Genomic DNA, 18491 nt, shown 5'->3' with positions numbered 1-18491 from the left:
CATTGTAGAACTAGGTGGAAAAAATAGTGACAACAAATGTAAATACAATTTATATAGATTAAAAGGTAATATATATAATATTGATTGCAATTATTAGATTAAAAGATCCACCAATTATGATCAACAGGAAAGCCCTCTGAAGGCATGTTGTGGTTTGAAAAAAAGTTGAGGATGGGGTCCAGACAGTTAAATCAGGAGAGACTTCATTTTGTTTAAAGAACATTTATTGACACATGTCATATGATAAATGTTAAGTCTTTGGCGATTAGACCCCGATCCTGAAATCTTATATCTAAAGGGGGAAATGCAGCCGTGAGCATAGGGAACCTCCCCGGGGTCTAGACACTGGTGATGATGATGAAGATCTGGATTTGATGAGGAGATGGGATGAAGAGGAGGTGTGATGAGGTCTTTGGATTAGCTCTCCTGGCTCTGGATATGATGAACGGAGGTGGGTGGAGAAGAGGTGGATGGGGAGGAGGTGGATGGGGAGGAGGCGGGGCGGCAGCATGAACACCTGAAATCACAGCTGACTGCAGGAGAGAGGAGAACCATTTTAAAGTTTGGCTGCAGCTCGGTGTTTGGCTGCTGGAGAATGAGGTGAATGTAATAGGTTAAAGAGAACGCCTGTGATGAGCTGATTATAAGCAGCTGCGGAGTGAATGTATACATACCCAGTCTTACTCTTGAGTTACCCACTCTTACTCTTGAGTTGTTTTACTCATCTTCCCCAGCCTCACCAGCCTCACCCAGCTGTGGTGTGTCTGTTCTCTTTCTTCTCAATTTTGGATGTGGCCCAGGAGGAAGCGCAGCCACTTCAAGACACTGGTACGGGCCTACGTGCTGACGACACGACCGTCATCGGCCAGATCACAGACGGCGAAGAGACGGCGTACAGAGAGGAGGTCGAAAACCTGACATCTTGGTGCCAGGATAACAACCTCCATCTCAACGTCAGCAAAACCAAGGAGCTGATTGTGGACTACAGGAAGCAGCAGGGAGAGGGACACGCCCCCATCGCCATCAATGGGACTACGGTGGAGAGTCAGCAGCTTCAGGTTCCTCTGTGTCCATCACGGACACGGCTGCATCACGGCCTGGTACGGCAGCTGCACCGCCCTTAATCGTAAGGCTTTACAGAGGGTGGTGAAAACTGCACAGAACATCACCAGGACGGAGCTGCCACCCATGGAGGAGCTTTACTCCCAGCGGCTCAGGAAGAAAGCCCTCAGTTTATGTTAATGTTAGAAATGTTTTGGCACATTTGTTCCTATTCTGCTAATGGTATATTGCAGGATATTTAAGTTTCCCATGTACTTTTTAAATTAATAATAGTATGTTCATCTTGATGTTTAACTTGTAATATTGTAATCATCTTAGTTAGAAATGCTGTTTCCACCCCAACCTCTGCTGCTGAATGATTTTATATATTGTTACTAAAAGTGCTTGTCTTTGATATTATAATGATTACACCAGAAAGTCACTCTTTGTGAGATTTATTTTTTCACATTTTTCCCAGCCACAAGATGATTTCATTCATTGGAGGCCTCAAAGCTGGGTGAAGGTATTGATGCACGGATCAATGCAATCCTTTACAACAGCATTCCACTATGGTTGGGGATGTCTGTAAAAAAAGGAGAAATAATCTTAAACAAAACAAGTGTCGCAATATAGGGAAACAAACTGTGACAAAAACATATCAATTAGTTCAGAATCAGAATACATTTACATTATTACAGCAGAAAAGAGCCAAAGACAGCCTAATGTTACTTAAAGTATGCATACAAAAAGTATTAAAGATTAAAAACAAGAAATTATAATAAAAACAGTTACACATTTTACAAAATACACATCCTGTAACAGTTTGGAGGATTTAGCAGCCAGGTATATTACACAGTTTTAGCGGCATATATATATATATATATACACATGGTTGGTATTTAACAACAAGGGGTGTTGTACTGTGTGATATTGGTATTTATGGAAACATTTTACACCTTTCCTTCAAGTATTATACGTTGTAGTTACTTGTTGGGTACTTAACATGAATAATCACAGTTACTATCCTTTCACTCCATCACATTTCAAAGAGAAATAGGCTATTGTTATTTTAACTCCACCACAGTAATCCATCATCAGCTTTACTTTTTAGATAAAGATTTAAATCACAATTGATCATAACTCAAAATACATATATTTTTATATATTACCAAGTGGTTTCATGTAGGCTACAACCCACACAAGTTTCATGCTAAATTAAGCTCTGTTGCTTGGATATCACTAGATCCTGTTACATCAGCGTAATATAAAAGTACATAACGACTGATGTGTAAATTAGCATAATTACTAGCTAGCCGCTAGCTGCTAACTGCCGCCTCGTCGTTAATATCAAATCCATCATAACAACCCATTACCATGCTGTCATGAACGCGCGGTGCTGTTACGTGTACGCAAATTGACGTGCTTGATGTGAGCGAGCATTTTGGGGGGCATGTTTAAAGTTGCGCATGCGCTATGAGCGCACATACGGGTACTTCTCAGGCATGCCGGGTAATCTGTGACGTTTCGCTCTCTCAAAAGTTGGGCCATTTTGTCATCATGCGCGATTGAGCAACTCTCATAGGAATGAATGAGGCCCCGCCTCCCACGCTGTATCCAGTTCTTATTATACATCCATGGGTCTGACACATGGCAGCCATTTTGTTAAAATGGTAGTGTTTTCTCCAAATTGTCACTGGTGTTACCGTCACTGGTGTTACTCTTCTCCCTGGTAACACGTAACACCAGTGACGTTCCTATATAAATATGCTTTGTATAATGTATAAAAATACTTTAAGCTCTACTTGTTGTGGATTCATCAAGTTAAAGGTAGGGTTGGTAAGTTTGAGAAACCGGCTCGAGATACACTTTTTGTTATATTCCATGGAATGCTCTTAACATCCCGATAGCAATGAATATCTTAAGTGCTTTGACAAAAAATCCATAAAAAAATGTCATCTGTGGAAGCCGTAGTACTGTAAAAAGCACGACCAATCATTTTAGCCGGCCCGGCTAAAATAACTGGATGGCCTACCTGCCTGTCAGCCTTCCATCGGGGCACAAACTTATCTCGTGCCCTCATTGGTCATGTGCGCGTTCGTGTGTGTTGGAGGAGGGGTTCTGTAAGGAAGTGGCAGATTTTTTCCGGCTGTGTATTTTCGAATTCTAGCTCACTCGAGCTGGTTTCTCCAAAATTACCTACCCCACCTTTAAGAGTTAGTTATTGCTATTTAACAGGTTTTAGATGTGTTTATTAGGAATATATTTCAGCAGATTTGTATCACCCAGATTCCACCTTTTCTGTAGAATGACTCAGCTACCAGTAGGCCTATGTCATTCTTTTAACAAAAATGACAGACATTTGCTGGCAACAGCTTATCAATTGTGAATGTGTTCTGCTTTGTTTTATATCATTAGCTTACATAATCAGGCTTATTGAGTTTTTTTAATTTATTTAATATATCTAATCAACGAAGCAATTAATTGGCAAAGTCATCTTTAATGAGAATAATCCTGACGTCGAACTTCTCAAATCCTGGCTGCAGCCCCATTAGAGTTATATCTGTATAAACTGCAGAGCTGAACAAAACTCTAGTGTTGAGGTTTAATACAGGAACCGCTAAAGCCATACATTAATTAAACTGTGATGTTAGCTCGCTGCCTCAGTGAGCTCTTCCCGCCAGCAGAGCGCGTCGCTGCGCCTCGTACAGAAAACCTGAAGCCTCCTCGCAGAGCACATACCCACTCCCCGTTTTCCGTGAAACTGAGAAAAGGGAAAAGCCCTGTTGTGTTTAGTTTTTTTTAGCACTGTCAGAAAGCTCATGCACTGCGAGCTTCCTCCACCTTCCACACTGCTCACAGGACTCTCCCAGGATGCTGTCGAACAACCCTCACATCGGGCACAAAGTGGCAGGCTGTTTGATTTTCCTCTCCGTCTGTAAGTAGGACTCACTTTACTTTCTAATCTTCATGTCAGTGGGCTCGGACCACACAGCTGTGAGGGACGTACTGACACCCTCCACAGTAAACAGTGTGTGTTGTTTGCAAAGGTGAAGCTATGTTTGGAAAGAAACGACAGTGTAACGTTTTACGATCTTTGAGTCCTAACTGTTTGTGAAGTGCGGAGCCATGATTCGCCTCAACTTCCTGAGGAGTTGAAAGGCGATGTGCACGCCATGTGGGTTTATGCAGAGCACTAACGGCAAGTTTACACCGGAGTTAATTACAGGAAAAGGTTGGAAAATCTCCTCCTTTTGGAATCACATTTGTGTTTAAAATGTGTTCACGATTGCAAACAGTGAAGTAGCTTCTTCCTGTCATATCCACGGTGCACGAGTGGGAGGCAAGCCCGAGCAAACATGCACCTAAAGCCCCAGCTACTGTCAGCCTTACCAAGTCAGATTTCTCCCTGTCAGTCTGGATGTATTGTGTACAATGCATTTAGCAACTAAGTAGAAGAGTGAACGACGTGCACTAATTTATTCCTCTGCTGCCATCATACCCACAGTGCTAACAGACTACTAAAAACATTTAATTGTGCTTTTATTTAAGTAATTTTAAATAAAATATTTATAAGTAATTCTCGACTTGTGCTTGATTACATGTTTACTTACATTCCATGGAAGTGATTGCTTAATTAGAAATAGTTAATGGCTTGAATGTCAAATATTTCAGGTGATTTTATTTGACCATTTATAATATAAATCTCTAAATGCAGTTTGTCCCTGCATATGTTCTGCTATACAGTATCTAATGTATTCAGTGATGTGTCATGTCCATTAGGTTGGGTGCAGCAGCACACAATGAGTGGCTGCAGCTGTGGAGAGAATTACAGTCAGTGACAAATATTGCATTGGCCTTGTGTACTATGTGGTCCTCCTGGAATGTGGTGATAAATGCTGAGCGCAGGAGACTGTCTGCCTTGATAGGACTGAAAATTGTCACCGTTATAAGAAATGCCAGAAAACACAAGGATCTGCTAATATGTTGTTACTGCAGGAAAAGGGCTACATCTGCCTGGGTCAATAACTTAGGAAATAATGTATGCTTGTGTGTTGAAGACTACAAACAACTAACAGTTTCAAGGATGGTATTATGGAATCTTAACGCTGCAAGAATTATCTTCAGGTAACAGTGATTTATTATTAATTTCATTCAATCTATAATATTCAGTTTGAAATATACACTTTGCCACCCTAATGCATTGTTCATCTGCCTACTTTTCACCTTATTCACTCATGCTAGACAATTAACTGACATCATCAAATTATATTCAGTTTTGCCACATTGACCTTTTTTAGGAAGCTCATATCAAATATAATTTATGACATGTTTTACCCTCAATTTCTGGTTAGGGGTCATATAAGGCTTATCTCACTAGTTTATTAGCTTGAATGGGTGAATATTCGATATTAGCAATCCTGAAAATGCCCAAAAACCTATACTTCAGAGATATTATTAAGGCCTGTTGATATGTCAAAAATAGAGTAGTGTGGGCAGCCAGAGTCATTCTTGCAATCCACTGGTATCCTGTGCACAAGTGAAAGCTGTGTTTGGCACAGAGTTGAGCATGTTTAGTTGGGCAGCTGACTCTGACAGGGCTCTTCTGCTCCCCCTGTATGTAATATTCATGGACACAACACCAAGGAGCAGCCCAGGTCCAATTTGATGACATTATGGTGCCACCTCTGCTGTTTTTCAATGATGTGGTCCACGAGACTCCAACAGACTGTCATTTCTGATGTGCATTGGAGCCATGTGAGTGCGATGCAGTCGGCATGAGGAGCAGCAACCTCCAAGTTGGATGATCCAGCATTCCAGACAGGCCGTATTGCAATTGTGGCAGTTGTGCTAAATCCACAAAGTCTGAATGTGATTGTTGATATAGGTATACTACAATGATGTGTGGCATTTGGGAAAGAGAGAGTACTGAACCAAAATCTGGATTCAATTTTTAGGCTGATTGTTCTGTTTATAATACGGGAACCAACCTCTCATTGGTTAGTGCTGCATTGTCATCTTAGTTTAAGGTTCAATATCTTGAATAACTTATATTTAAGCTTTCACTCAGAATTTTCTTAAGTATTGTAAGATTATTGTAGATGATGATGGTTAGAAGATAACTTAATTACAGCGAAAAGCTCACAAACAACCTTAAGTTGACAGCCAGCTGTTGTCACACGTTTTTTAAGTGATTGGAGGACTGAGATTGCAGACACGAGTAGCCGCATTGAGTCTTCTCAGCATGCTGGGTGAGAGGATGATGAGGTCTGTGATTCAAGAGGTTTTCAAGGTCCAGCTGCTGCTGTGGCTCCCATAAACTGAAAAGCGCCTGCTGAAGTGGATCGGCAGCCATTAGAGATGCCATCCACAGGCAAAACTCTTTGGGATGCAGCATATTCTGAAAAGATAACTATGTCTATTACTCGTTTAGAAGTGCTTGAGGGCCTTCACACAAAAAAAGATGTTAACTGTATCAAGATAAAGATGGTATTAAGAGAATTCCAACCAGCAGCAAAACTGGGTTAAGATTTGCCTGTACAAGTTCTAATTGGCTGCTTCAGTGCCTGAGTGGAAATAAAAAGTTTTGATTTAATTTGACACAATGCCAGATGAAGCCTGTTCTTCTTGCATACCTAACATTGCATTATTACAATTGTATGTGCAGTGCATACTGTGTGCCATCTGTGCCACTTCTTTGAGGAGCTACTTTTATTATAATCAGTTGGCTGCGTCTATCACCGCAAAATGTTTATCATTGAAATATTAATAGAAATAATTTTGTGATTCACTTTAAAGGATTTTCACCAACAAGGCTAAATAAATCAATCAATCAATCAATGTTTATTTATATAGCCCAATATCACAAATGTTACATTTGTCTCAGTGGACTTCACAGTTTGTACAGAATATCAGTATGACAATACAACACCCTCTGTCCTTAGACCCTCACATCGTACAAGGAAAAACTTCCAGAGAAAAAACCCACAGTTTAAAGGGGAAAATGGGAGAAACCTCAGGGAGAGCAACAGAGGAGGGATCCCTCTCCCAGGACGGACAGACGTGCAATAGATGCCGTGTGTAAATCGAAGAGATAATACATTTCACAGCGTAGGTAGACCAAATGTTTGGAAATGCATGTGTCTATAATAAGAAGATGAATCCACGAGGATGTCAACAATCCTGTGGTGCGGCTTTCACACCAGCGCTTTTCCCTTTCTAGCTCCTAGCGAGAGCTTTTCTGGTTCAGCTCCGGTTTCCCTTTTCAGCTCCCGCTCTGTTCACACCGCCCAGAGCTGCCGAGAGATTTTATCCCACAACAACAACGGGCCGGGGACTGCGTCGGGTCGACGATCGTGTTGCTTTTAATCATACGAAGCCAGATTAAATTAAATAACGACTTCTCCAACCTTATACTTTTCTCCAGAGTGCCGTGGTTCATTGTTTATTAATGTGTTTCAGCGGCATTTACCGACCGCTACAGTGCTGGCTGCTCTTCCACGGGAGTGTATTCTCCCGTTAGCTCCGGGTTAGCTCACACGGCTCTAAAGTATTAACTGTCTGACTGTCACAGCAGCTGATACATATCCCCAGTTCCCCTTAAGTGAATGTGTGTCAGTCTGAATTGTTTGGCATCACAACGCTGTTATGAAAGTTTCTCTGGTATAACATGGGTGATGTTAGCATAGCAACCGAAGCTAAACTGACTACTTGCTAAGCCGTTTTCTACAGGCACATTTTACCGGCGTATTTTTCATTATGATTCTACTTGTGATAGTCGGACATGACAACCTGTACAGCCCATGTATTAATTCCATCCGATAGCTGCTATAATAACAAACAAAACGTCTGCCTGCTCTCCACAATGATCAATAACAGCGAACGGATGGTCAAAGTAAGGTTTCCTGCACGCCTCGACGTAAGCGACGCCGCGTCATAGCTCCAAAGCTCTTGCCTCTGGACCGACAACTTTTTGGAGCTGGAAGTGAACCGCATTCCGGAGCTATGACGCGCCGCCGCTGCGGTGTGAACAGGAAAAACCGGCGCTTTTCAGGCTCTAGCTCCCAGCAGGAGCTGGAAAAGCGCCGGTGTGAAAGGGGCAAGAGAGCCATCAGGGAAGTAGTATGATGAGAGTCAGGCAGGACAACAGTGATAGGTTCGTCCAGGACTCAAATCCAGGACTCAGGATAGAGGATCCAGGACTCAGGATCCAGGACTCAGGATCCAGGATCCAGGACTCTGGATGCAGGATCCAGGACACATGAATCTGCATTAAAGGTGTCCTATCATGCAAAATGCACTTATACATAAATATGTGTCCCCGGTGTGTCAGGGAACCCACAAAGTGTCAGAAAATAAAACCCTCTCTCTTTTCCTCCGTACCCAAATCTCTAAAAACGGGGGTACAACAGAGCCGATCCAGATTTACGTCCGATATGACGTAATATCGGAAATGTGGACTCACGGCCCGATCAGAAAGTTGCTATCAGAATCAATGCCCGACGTGTTTTGGAAGTAATATGGTCTTTGTTTACATTAGCAAGCATCGCTAACACTCAGAGCTAAGCTGTACTGGAGAGAAAAAAAGCAGGAAATAAAAAAGGAACTCACCTTGTGATAAACCCGCAAGAGAAAAAGCATTTGAGCTCCATACTGTTTCAGAAATAATCCTTGAAGTGGTTTGGAACATGATATGGCAGCATTTAGCTGTATCTGCCGGTAGAAATCTCTCTCTTCCCTCTGCAGCTCACAGTGTGCCTGTGTGCTCAAAAGGGGGCGGGGCCAGCAGCTACTGACTGAGGATCAGCACTTCTCTAACAGGGCTGAAATAGAGGGATATGAGGGATGTCTAAAATGCATTATCTGTTTGGTATTTTGAGCATAATACATCATAGACATGTTTTTTATATATTTGTATATATATGAGACCCATAATATATGCCTAAAAATAGCACGATAGGAGATCTTTAAGCAATGTTTGATTAATAGGGACACAGCTGAATCTTTCATTAAAGGTGGGGTATGTAATTTTGGAGAAACCAGCTCGAGTGCGCTAGAATTTGAAAATACACAACCGGAAAAAATCTGCCACTTCCTTACAGAGCCCCTCCTCCAACACACACGAACGCGCACATGACCAATGAGGGCACGAGATAAGTTTGTGCACAGATGGAAGGCTGACAGGCAGGTAGGCCATCCAGTCATTTTAGCCGGGCCGGCTAAAATGATTGGTCGTGCTTTTTACAGCGCTACGGCTTCCACAGATTACATTTTTTTTTAATGTATTTATTGTCAAAGCATTTAATATATTCATTGTTATCGGGATGTTAACGAGCATTCCATGGAATATAACAAAAGGTGTTTCTGAAATAAATTACATACCCCACCTTTTAAGATGTTTTTTTTTCACTGAACACAAAGCACATTTTAAAGAAGCAAACAGACATGATTTGTTCTACAGGCAACAGAAATTGACGGGTCTGCATGAGTTCAAAAGAGTTACTTATTGAGATATGCGACTCTATTCCTCGTATGTTAAACTGATAGGGGTCTTAAAAGAAGGAATTCTGACTTTTGATACATTTTTTTAAATCACTGTAATACCCCATTCACACCAACGGTGTTTCAGGGCCGGTTCGGAGCTGGAGCTTGAAAAGCACCGGGTTTTCCTGTTCACACCGCAGCGGAGCAGCCTCTAAGCTCCGGAAGCCGGTTAGTTTCGAGCACCAAAAAGTTGTCCGTCTAGAAGCAAGAACCGCATACGTCACGCTTACGTCGGAGGGGGGCGAGATTAACCTGAGCTAACAGTTAAGGCGAGTACGTCAAATAAAAGTTGTAACAAGCAGTAGTGCTGAGCAAAGTGACTAGAACGCAACCACACACTTGTAAAAAAAAAAAACACGCTTTATAAAGTCAGGCAACACTAACCAGGCTTCGTGTGATTCTGTTTATTTGTACCTTACTTTGACCATCCGTTCGCTGTTATTGATCATTGTGGAGAGCAGGCAGACGTTTTGTTTGTTATTATAGCAGCTATCGGATGGAATCAATACATGGGCTGCACAGGTTGTCATGTCCGACTATCACAAGTAGAATCATAATGAAAAATACGCCGGTAAAAGGTGCCTGTAGAAAACGGCTTAGCAAGTAGTCAGTTTAGCTTCGGTTGCTATGCTAACATCACCCATGTTATACCAGAGAAACTTTCATAACAGCGTTGTGATGCCAAACAGCGTCAATTCAGACTGACACACATTCACTTAAGGGGAACTGGAGATATGTATCAGCTGCTTGTGTGACAGTCAGACAGTGAATACTTTAGAGCCGTGTGAGCTAACCCGGAGCTAACGGGAGAATACACTCGTGGAAGAGCAGCCAGCACTGCAGCGGTCGGTAAATGCCGCTGAAACACATTAATAAACAATGAACCACGGCACTCTGTATAAGGTTGGAGAAGTCGTTATTTAATTTAATCTGGCTTCGTATGATTAAAAGCAACACGATCATCGACCTGACGCAGTCCCCGGCCCGTTGTTGTTGTGAGCTCCGTTGGGGAGAAAATCAGCGACGTAAACTGTGACGTCATGACGCAGCAGCGGCAGCACCAGTCGGGCTCTGAGCGGTGTGAACAGAGCGGGAGCTGAACCGAAGAACCGGTTCTGAACCAGAAAAGCTCTAACACGGAGCTAGAACGGGAAAAGCCTTGGTGTGAAAGGGGTATTAGTCTGGTCCATCACACTTTCTGAGGCATGAACCATATTGCCTGACAAGAGTTTCCATATAGAGCGATTCTGCAAACCCAGAATAGGTTTATTGACATTAATTAATGTCCTTTTTTCATTTAACCCACAGGTTTTGAAAACTCTTGCTTTCTGCAATATATGTGCTCAGTTAAAAGGTCAAGGTTTAGAAAAGTCAATCAACATGGTTGTCATAGAAAGGCAAACCTAAATTGTGCCGTGTAGCGAACACCCATCTCCTGCATCAGTCCTTATTGCTACACTTACATAATAGACACACACCTCGCTACATATGAAGCAATGCATGCATTGGCACCGAAACATTGGCATTGAAATCATAGAAGCATCCAGTATGGTTGTAATACTTGCGTATACCAGTTTCAGTGCTGACACACGGACCGTTAGCTAACAGCTTGACTGTGGACTCCAAAAAACTCTGCAGTCATACATTTTACATGAATAAAGCAAGATGAAAGTTAGCTGTGTTACATTTTAACACTCCTTAATGGCAGAAACAAGGTGACATGAGAATCCCATTTGAATCTTCTTCGTCACCACCAGTAGTAGTCCAATATTCTCTCTTTGTATGGCCCTCCACCTGGGGAAGTTAGTGCTTTGGCCTGCATTGTCACTATCAACATTGAGAAGCTAACATGATTTTAGATTTTATTGTCTTTGCCAGATGAAATAATATTGCATTTTGGGACCAGTGCAGCTGCAGTTCAGGCTTTTCACTATTCTCTCCTCTTCGGAGGCTTTTTAGGTTTAAGTTATCTCATTTTGCCTTTAACACACGCATATGGGCATGAGGATTATCAGAGCCCCTTTTTAAAGCTGACACTCACTGCTAATTAGCACTGAAGTAACTATAGCACCTGGATAGCTGCCTTTGTTAATGTGAATTGTGTAGTGCACAATGTGTAGTTCCTCCAAAGTGCTTTCATGTTGTGTCTCCATTAATTCCCACTCCTGCTCTACCCATTTAATCTTGAGTGATGTGAAAACTTTTGTCAGACACCAAATCACTTTCAAAGTAGCAAATCATTTTTTAATTGCTCTGAATAGAGATTTTTTTTTGTTTTAGTTTCTTAGAAGAAAATCCTTCAACTCTTATAAAGACAAATCGTAGTCCTGTGAAGTACACACTGTACATATTTTCTCTGTACACCACCAACTTGATTCTCTCCCATGGTTATGTGCACTTTGTTTCCTGGCTAATTGCATCAGCCATCTGCTTTTATTACAAAGACAATATAAATTGAGATCTTGTTGAAAGGAATTCATCCAAACCATCCTGAGGTTTCAGCGTGTAAAGTGCTTTGCAGAGTTTGTAAAATCAAAGCAAGATAGTTCTCCTCGGTGCGGCTCATTTTGAAAACATGGTTGGAAACAACAGACTCGATTATGTAGGCTGGAGAGGCGATGAGATGGAGGTGCTCCGATCAGCAGTCCTGACATTATGTAGGGAGTTACTTTCCCACTCTTGCTCATTGTGTCTCAGCCTCTCCCTCTCCAGGGTAAGCCGTGAAAAGATGGGCAGAATGAGCAGAATGTATTGTGGACATATTCCTGTAGGAAGCTTCTTTTCACTTCAACACGTAGATGCCAGGTTACAATGTAGTCAATCTCATTATACAGAGGTGGGATTTAAGAATCTGATTTTATGTTTGTACACTTGGCAGCAGGAAATCAGTCATTATATTTGTATTGTTTAAGCCTGAGTTTGGTATAGCTGGCTTTTTGTTGCTTTAAAAAAAAAAAAAAGGCGTTGTAATGCAAATCATTATATTTTCCCACATTAAATCGCTTGTTTTTTTTCAACATGCACATGCTTTACTTTTCTTTAGAAGCCATAATGTTCTATCTTGAAGAGATCAAGGACACTTAAAATGAGCAGTAGATAAATGCAAAGTTAATTACTGTGAGAAATATCTAATTGGTGTTTGGAAGAACAGGAATTTGTCAGCATTTTGAGCTTGACTTTTCCTTCTTGACATTGGAGATGGCAGTGGACAATCGATGCTCAAGGTCTTCTTTTGTGTTCAGGGCCATTCATCCATGTCAGGAGACAGTGTTATCAGTTGTAATGCAAATGTACAGGTTCTCCCTTTACATTATGATGATTTAACTTTAACTTCCTATCCGTGTTGGGATATATTATTCTGTATATTAAACAACTGAATGATTGCAATTGTTTCAGCATCGTTTCAATACTTCCAGGGCCACAGCTTCATCTGAAAGCTCATGAGCAGCTCTGATTGTGTTTCATCCCCCCTTGGCCCTTTCAATTTCTCTATTGGAGGCATATCCTAAACAGTCCTCATTACAAAAATACTCTAGTTAAACTATAAACTGCAATTAACAGTGTTCTTTTATATAAAAAAATAAGCAGCTTTGGAAAGAAAATGTGTTTGAACATACGATTCTCTTTTTGAAATCTTTGTGTATCTTTCTGTGAAAATCTGTTTAAAAAAGGTGTAACTGTAATCACTACCTTCTTCATTTGGTTATTTTTACTGAGCAGACGTCTTCTCTTTGAAAAGAACATGCACCAAATAATCCTTTTGCATGGTTGGCCAAATTGGACTTTGTTATTTTTTTTGTGCTTTCATGACTTGAATAATTAGGTTCATTACACTGTGCGTTTGTTCTGAACTGATGGCTTTACTCCAGGCTTTACACACTGAAGTGTTTTGAAGTTCTATCAGCTCCTCTGAATAATTTAATACGGGTTTTCTTGCTTTTGAGCCAATTTACAGTAGCTGGTCAAAATTACACAGATTCTATCCTTTTTATTAAATATGTTCCTATTTTATATACTGTAGGACTTTTTGTGTGGACATTGGATATAATACTACTACAGGAATTTCTGCTGGATTGTTTCTAGATACCTTAGCTTTTACTTTTAATCAACGCTCTCAGGGGCCGGCTAATGGCTGCCGCAGCGAGCCAGGAGGAGAGAGTGTAACTCTTTCTCAGGTCTATTACCTAGTTAAAGTCAGATTTAAAGCTGACTAATGTTGGAGTGCAAGCTGCCTGATTTGATGTAAACGGCTGTGTGAATTAATTCTCTGAGACATTGCTGTTTTTTTTATGTATTGATTTGAAATCCTGGGAATCTTTCTGAGAAGATTTTCCTCGTCTCAGAATCGATGGCAATTTAATTGGATAGAAGCTCTCAGGGCTCTAATTATAAACTCTAATAGATGAATGGTGCTCTCAACGATCCAACGTATACTCCGCACGAAGGACTTAGGCTCTGAGTGATATTTTTAATTGTAATGTTTTGTGTATTCCAACTATAATAGCCTATAGCAGTCTTTTGTTGTGTAGCCCTGCCTGCGTAAGGCAGCTTTTAGACAACCTTAATAAAAGAAGAGACTGTTTATGGTTCAGTTTAAAATGATTTGCTTCTATTTGTAACATTGTCTTAAAGAACAACAATTCTTTTTTCTTTTCTTGCAGTTCACATCAACTTTTCTGCTGGCAGCACCGGAAAAGGCTCACAGGTAAAAGAAAACATTGGACTCCTGTGATTCTTTATTTCCTGATTGCAGATCAGTCTGAACTCCTGTGATTTGGCTAGTTTCTTGATAATTAGTGTTAATCATTCATCTGCTGGTCTCATCACCTCTATTAAAGCCTTAATTACCTGACCACCTTAAATTAACAGCAATGCTGTTTTGAAAAAGGATTGTTTATTGTCCTCCAGATCAGAAGCTTAATGTTCTCCACAATGCAAATTATTTCGCTCTTTGATTCTGCATTATCTATTTCTGCAGTTGCTGCTCGATAAATAATTAACATGTTCAGTTGCTCTACTTCTCATTGGTGTGAGAAGATGTTGACAGTAAGTCTCCTGGCAGAGTTGCTTAGCATCACAGAAATGGGCAACTTTTTTTTGTCACTTTACATTTTCTCATATGGTTTTTTTTTTTAATTTAAAGTGAAATTGAATAAAACGCTGCATAAAAAAGAATTCTGTTAGATTTCATTATCAGTAGGAGAAGCACACAAAGGTATTGGTCTATAATCAGATTTAAACAGTTTGCTTTTGTCTGTTTTATTCTGTAAGATAATTGTGACATGTTATCAGTATGCCTTTTGCTCAGTCAAAGCCCAGGCTCGCTTAATATCAACATTGTTAGTTTTTTTTTCTCCTTTTGAATATTACTATTAGGGACAGCTGCCTGTCAAGAGTTATAAAGCACATATGGAGGAGAAGAAACCCATTAAAGAAATGAAAATAGTTTTTGCAACAACGGAAATCAGGACCAGACAGTGTATAGCTTCCCACTGCTTTTAATACTAGGATGGGTTGAATGCAGACTCTAAATTACACTGTGTGCTTTATACACGAGTGTCACAATTTAAAAGTTGATTTTGATTTGAATCCTTCATTTCCAAGTGGAACCAAGCATAGAGCGCAGAGGAAGTGTAACAGGTTTATGGTTTGTGTCACTATCGACAGAGATGTGTGGAGGAGAGGGGATGACCAGATACGACAGAGGGAAGAAGGGGATGGAGAGCTGCTAGGCGGCACCGCAGGCAGTGAAAGCATGGGAGAGTTTGTCAGCAGGCCTTTATTTAACACTTTCCATAATGTCTTTCAAGACTTTGCCCCAGGGAACTACCTTCAATTCATAGTGTTGTGCATTGAAACATAGCGGCAACCTACGGTGATTTAAAAAGTGTGGTTTCTTGAATAGCCACTTGAGGCTGGCCTCCAAGAGAGTCAATCTACTAAGAACCTAATGTTAAAATGCCCAGCTTTACAGCAGAAATACAGGTTTCAAATTGTTTACAGCCTTTTATCCAAAAACTGACAATGTTTCATATAGCTTACCTGTTTAAATATTATTAAGGCTTACAGTTATACCTAATAAAAGTTGTGAATACTTTGAGTGATAGCTGGGCACCTTTACTTAGCTTACTGCTCTGTCACCCGGGCCCATTATAATATCTATTGAACAGCACAGGAAATCAGAGGTATGCAAGCATAGGCTATATAATACAATTATATTCATCCACAATTTCTTTCTTCTTTTCTTTGCTTAATTATGCTGTTTTGAAGTTAAGTCCGTGATGGTTCAGGTCTCATGGTTTCAGGGGCGACATTGGTATCGGGACACATAGACAAGGTAGCAGAGGGAACACAGGAAGAGAAAAACACAAAGAGAAAAACAGTGGCAGACCCATGCCATGATTCACTTCGGTGGTTTGTCTCATTTACTCTTCCAGCATGCCCTGTATTTCTTAATGAATTCACAATACCATTTTTAACATCGCTTTTTGACAGCAATCCCCCAGTTGGAGAGTAAGACCAAAATGTGTTTTACACTTCGTATCTGGTGTAGTCAGTATTATATTTAGTGTCTTTTCACAAAGCCCACCTGCAGTGAAAACCTGGTTGTTGACCTGTTTTTGGTTCTCCTGAGCCATGAGAACAACATTAACAAATTAGAGAGGAATACAAATGTAGGTCATGAAAGCACTCGGGTTAGTTATAGAAAGTCATAGCAGTAGGCCGGGCAGTCATTTACATACTCCTGAGAAATTAGCAGACTCTAAACTTTGCATACCATATTTATTATTTCAAAAGTAAACCAGTTCCTGAATGAGGCAGTTCATTATTGCTCTTCCAACCGAAAATGATTGCCTTTCAAACAAAGGTGCAATGAACTGTATGTGGAACCTTTCTGTCAGTAATATATTTTAGTGCAACAAATCTGATTATATATAACAACAAGTATCTTAATAGACTGCCAGATCAAAAAGATAATATGTGTTTTGGACAAATCAAATATCACAATTTTTTGCTTTCTGCCTCAAAACATTATCAAATATCTTTTCCTTGAATTTTTGAGGGGGCAGATATGTATTAGATTTGTTTCTCTGGAACTTGGGTGTCCAACACCTTTACTCATTAAATTAAACAAGTTGTTTAGAAACATATACAGTTTTCAACTCACAGGACTGATAACAGACAGTGGCTGAATTTGCAAATTATTTTTGTGTTTTTTTTTCTTTTTTTGAATGGCAGAACATCAAGAAATAAGTGGATTGTGTATAGACAATCCACTAATATATAGAAAGTATTTACCTGGCTTCTGAGAAGATGACATTGTAGTATTGTATATATTTAGCTAATTTGTTAGCACGGCATTTAGAAAACACAAATGTATTCACTGTTTGTGTAGAGCCTGTTTCACATAATGTTGGGCCATGCAGTGGTCAGCATTGAAGATCTGGCAATAACTTCAAACATCTGGGCTTATCCCATCACGAATAAAATCCGCCTAAATCTGCGGGGGCTCCTGTGGTGTGTGTGATATGGGTAACGCTGATATCCGAATGCTAAGTACTGTAGCAACAACCAAACTAGTATAACACTTCCATCAACATGTTTTATAAAATAGATAAATAATCTTTTAATGTGTTTCCGCATCCCGTGGCTGATGTTTGCTCCCTCACGGTGGAGGAAAACATGATCCTCTTTTAAAGTTTGCAGGCAGGATATTTGAAAAGATGCTCTGCTTTGATCAGTATACTGTAGTTGCATCTAACGTTGCTACAAAAGGCATGTGATATGTAAAGCAGGAACTACGGTTGCAGCAGTAATTTTCTGTGGTTGTCTTTGAACACAGTCTGTTGCTTGCATAGAGACACGTTTTAAGTTCCTCCTACTCTCGCCCCCCTCCTCCTTTGTAGACGGCCTGAAGCCTCTGATGATTGGCATCAGTTTGAACTTAGAACGACTTGGATAAGTTAGCGAAGACAAGCACAGGTACCGTGATTATCTGCTGCTTCAGGGCTTCATAAACAGGCTAAACAACAGGGTAGTACAGGTTTGCGATTGTAAGCAGAACTGCCTTGATCTCATGCACTAAGGACTTCCAAACGTTGAGAAGAATACAGGCGGACAGCACAGTGTGAGAAATTATTTACACATTTCCTGCTGAGGGTCTTGCAAAGCCAATGGAAAAAGTAGTTCCTGTCACTTTGGCACCATATGGATGTTCTCAAGACACATGAAAACACTTTTAAAAGTAATTGCTGGATGACTTTGCCTTCAGGGATTGTTCCTACTAAATGTGGGGGGGGGGGGGGGGGAAACCAACAACAACAACAACTCTTACAAAATTCACAAGAACACAACCAGTTCACCAGAAGTAATTGAAAGTGCTGATCTTTGTTAATTCATTGAGCTGTTTCATGTGTTTTCAAAGCTAAATGGTAGCTTCATTTAAAACAAACATTTTCTTATGGGTTCATCTTAAGGCTTAGCAGCAGGTAGTGGAAACGGCACAATTATTTGAATTCGAAATTATGAGGAACTTCCACTAAATAGTCCAACCTTGTAACCCAGATAGGAGACACTTTTTAGACCTTCCACCCATTTTATATTTAAAGAGTAAAGATAACCATCTCTGTGCACTCAATCTTAAGTGCTATCAGTTGTGGACGTAATGAAAACTCTTGAAGGAAAAGAGCTGCTGCCTTCTTACACAACCAACTCAACTTAAGTCATCATGTTGGTTTGAACAAAAGCATCTTCTCTGATGTGTGCAAGTTTACTTGCTTTCTGCCAAGCATCACTTTAAATGTAATTTGTGCTGCCTAAACAGCTGTCACTTTATGGATACAAGCTTTTCATTCTCCAGCATTCCCTACAGTTTAGCCAGTCGGTAAATCAATTGTATCTACTGACAT

At 40.4% G+C, this 18491-nt stretch overlaps 1 protein-coding gene across 1 annotated transcript in view; it reads left to right on the top strand.

Annotated features, from left to right (window-relative positions):
* The first annotated feature begins 3802 nt into the window (after positions 1 to 3802).
* b3glcta (beta 3-glucosyltransferase a) overlaps positions 3803 to 18491 on the top strand; it is a 54396-nt gene continuing 39707 nt past the window's right edge. The window contains exons 1-2 of the mRNA XM_034113200.1: positions 3803 to 3976; positions 14244 to 14287. Coding sequence (XP_033969091.1) covers positions 3913 to 3976; positions 14244 to 14287 — 108 coding nt within the window. The 5' untranslated portion in view covers positions 3803 to 3912. The remainder of the gene's footprint in view (positions 3977 to 14243; positions 14288 to 18491) is intronic.

Source organism: Trematomus bernacchii, unplaced genomic scaffold (genome assembly GCF_902827165.1).
Source record: "Trematomus bernacchii unplaced genomic scaffold, fTreBer1.1, whole genome shotgun sequence".
NCBI lineage: Eukaryota > Metazoa > Chordata > Actinopteri > Perciformes > Nototheniidae > Trematomus > Trematomus bernacchii.
The sequence above is the reverse complement of the archived record's forward strand: the minus strand, read 5'-3'. Positions and strand labels throughout refer to the sequence as shown.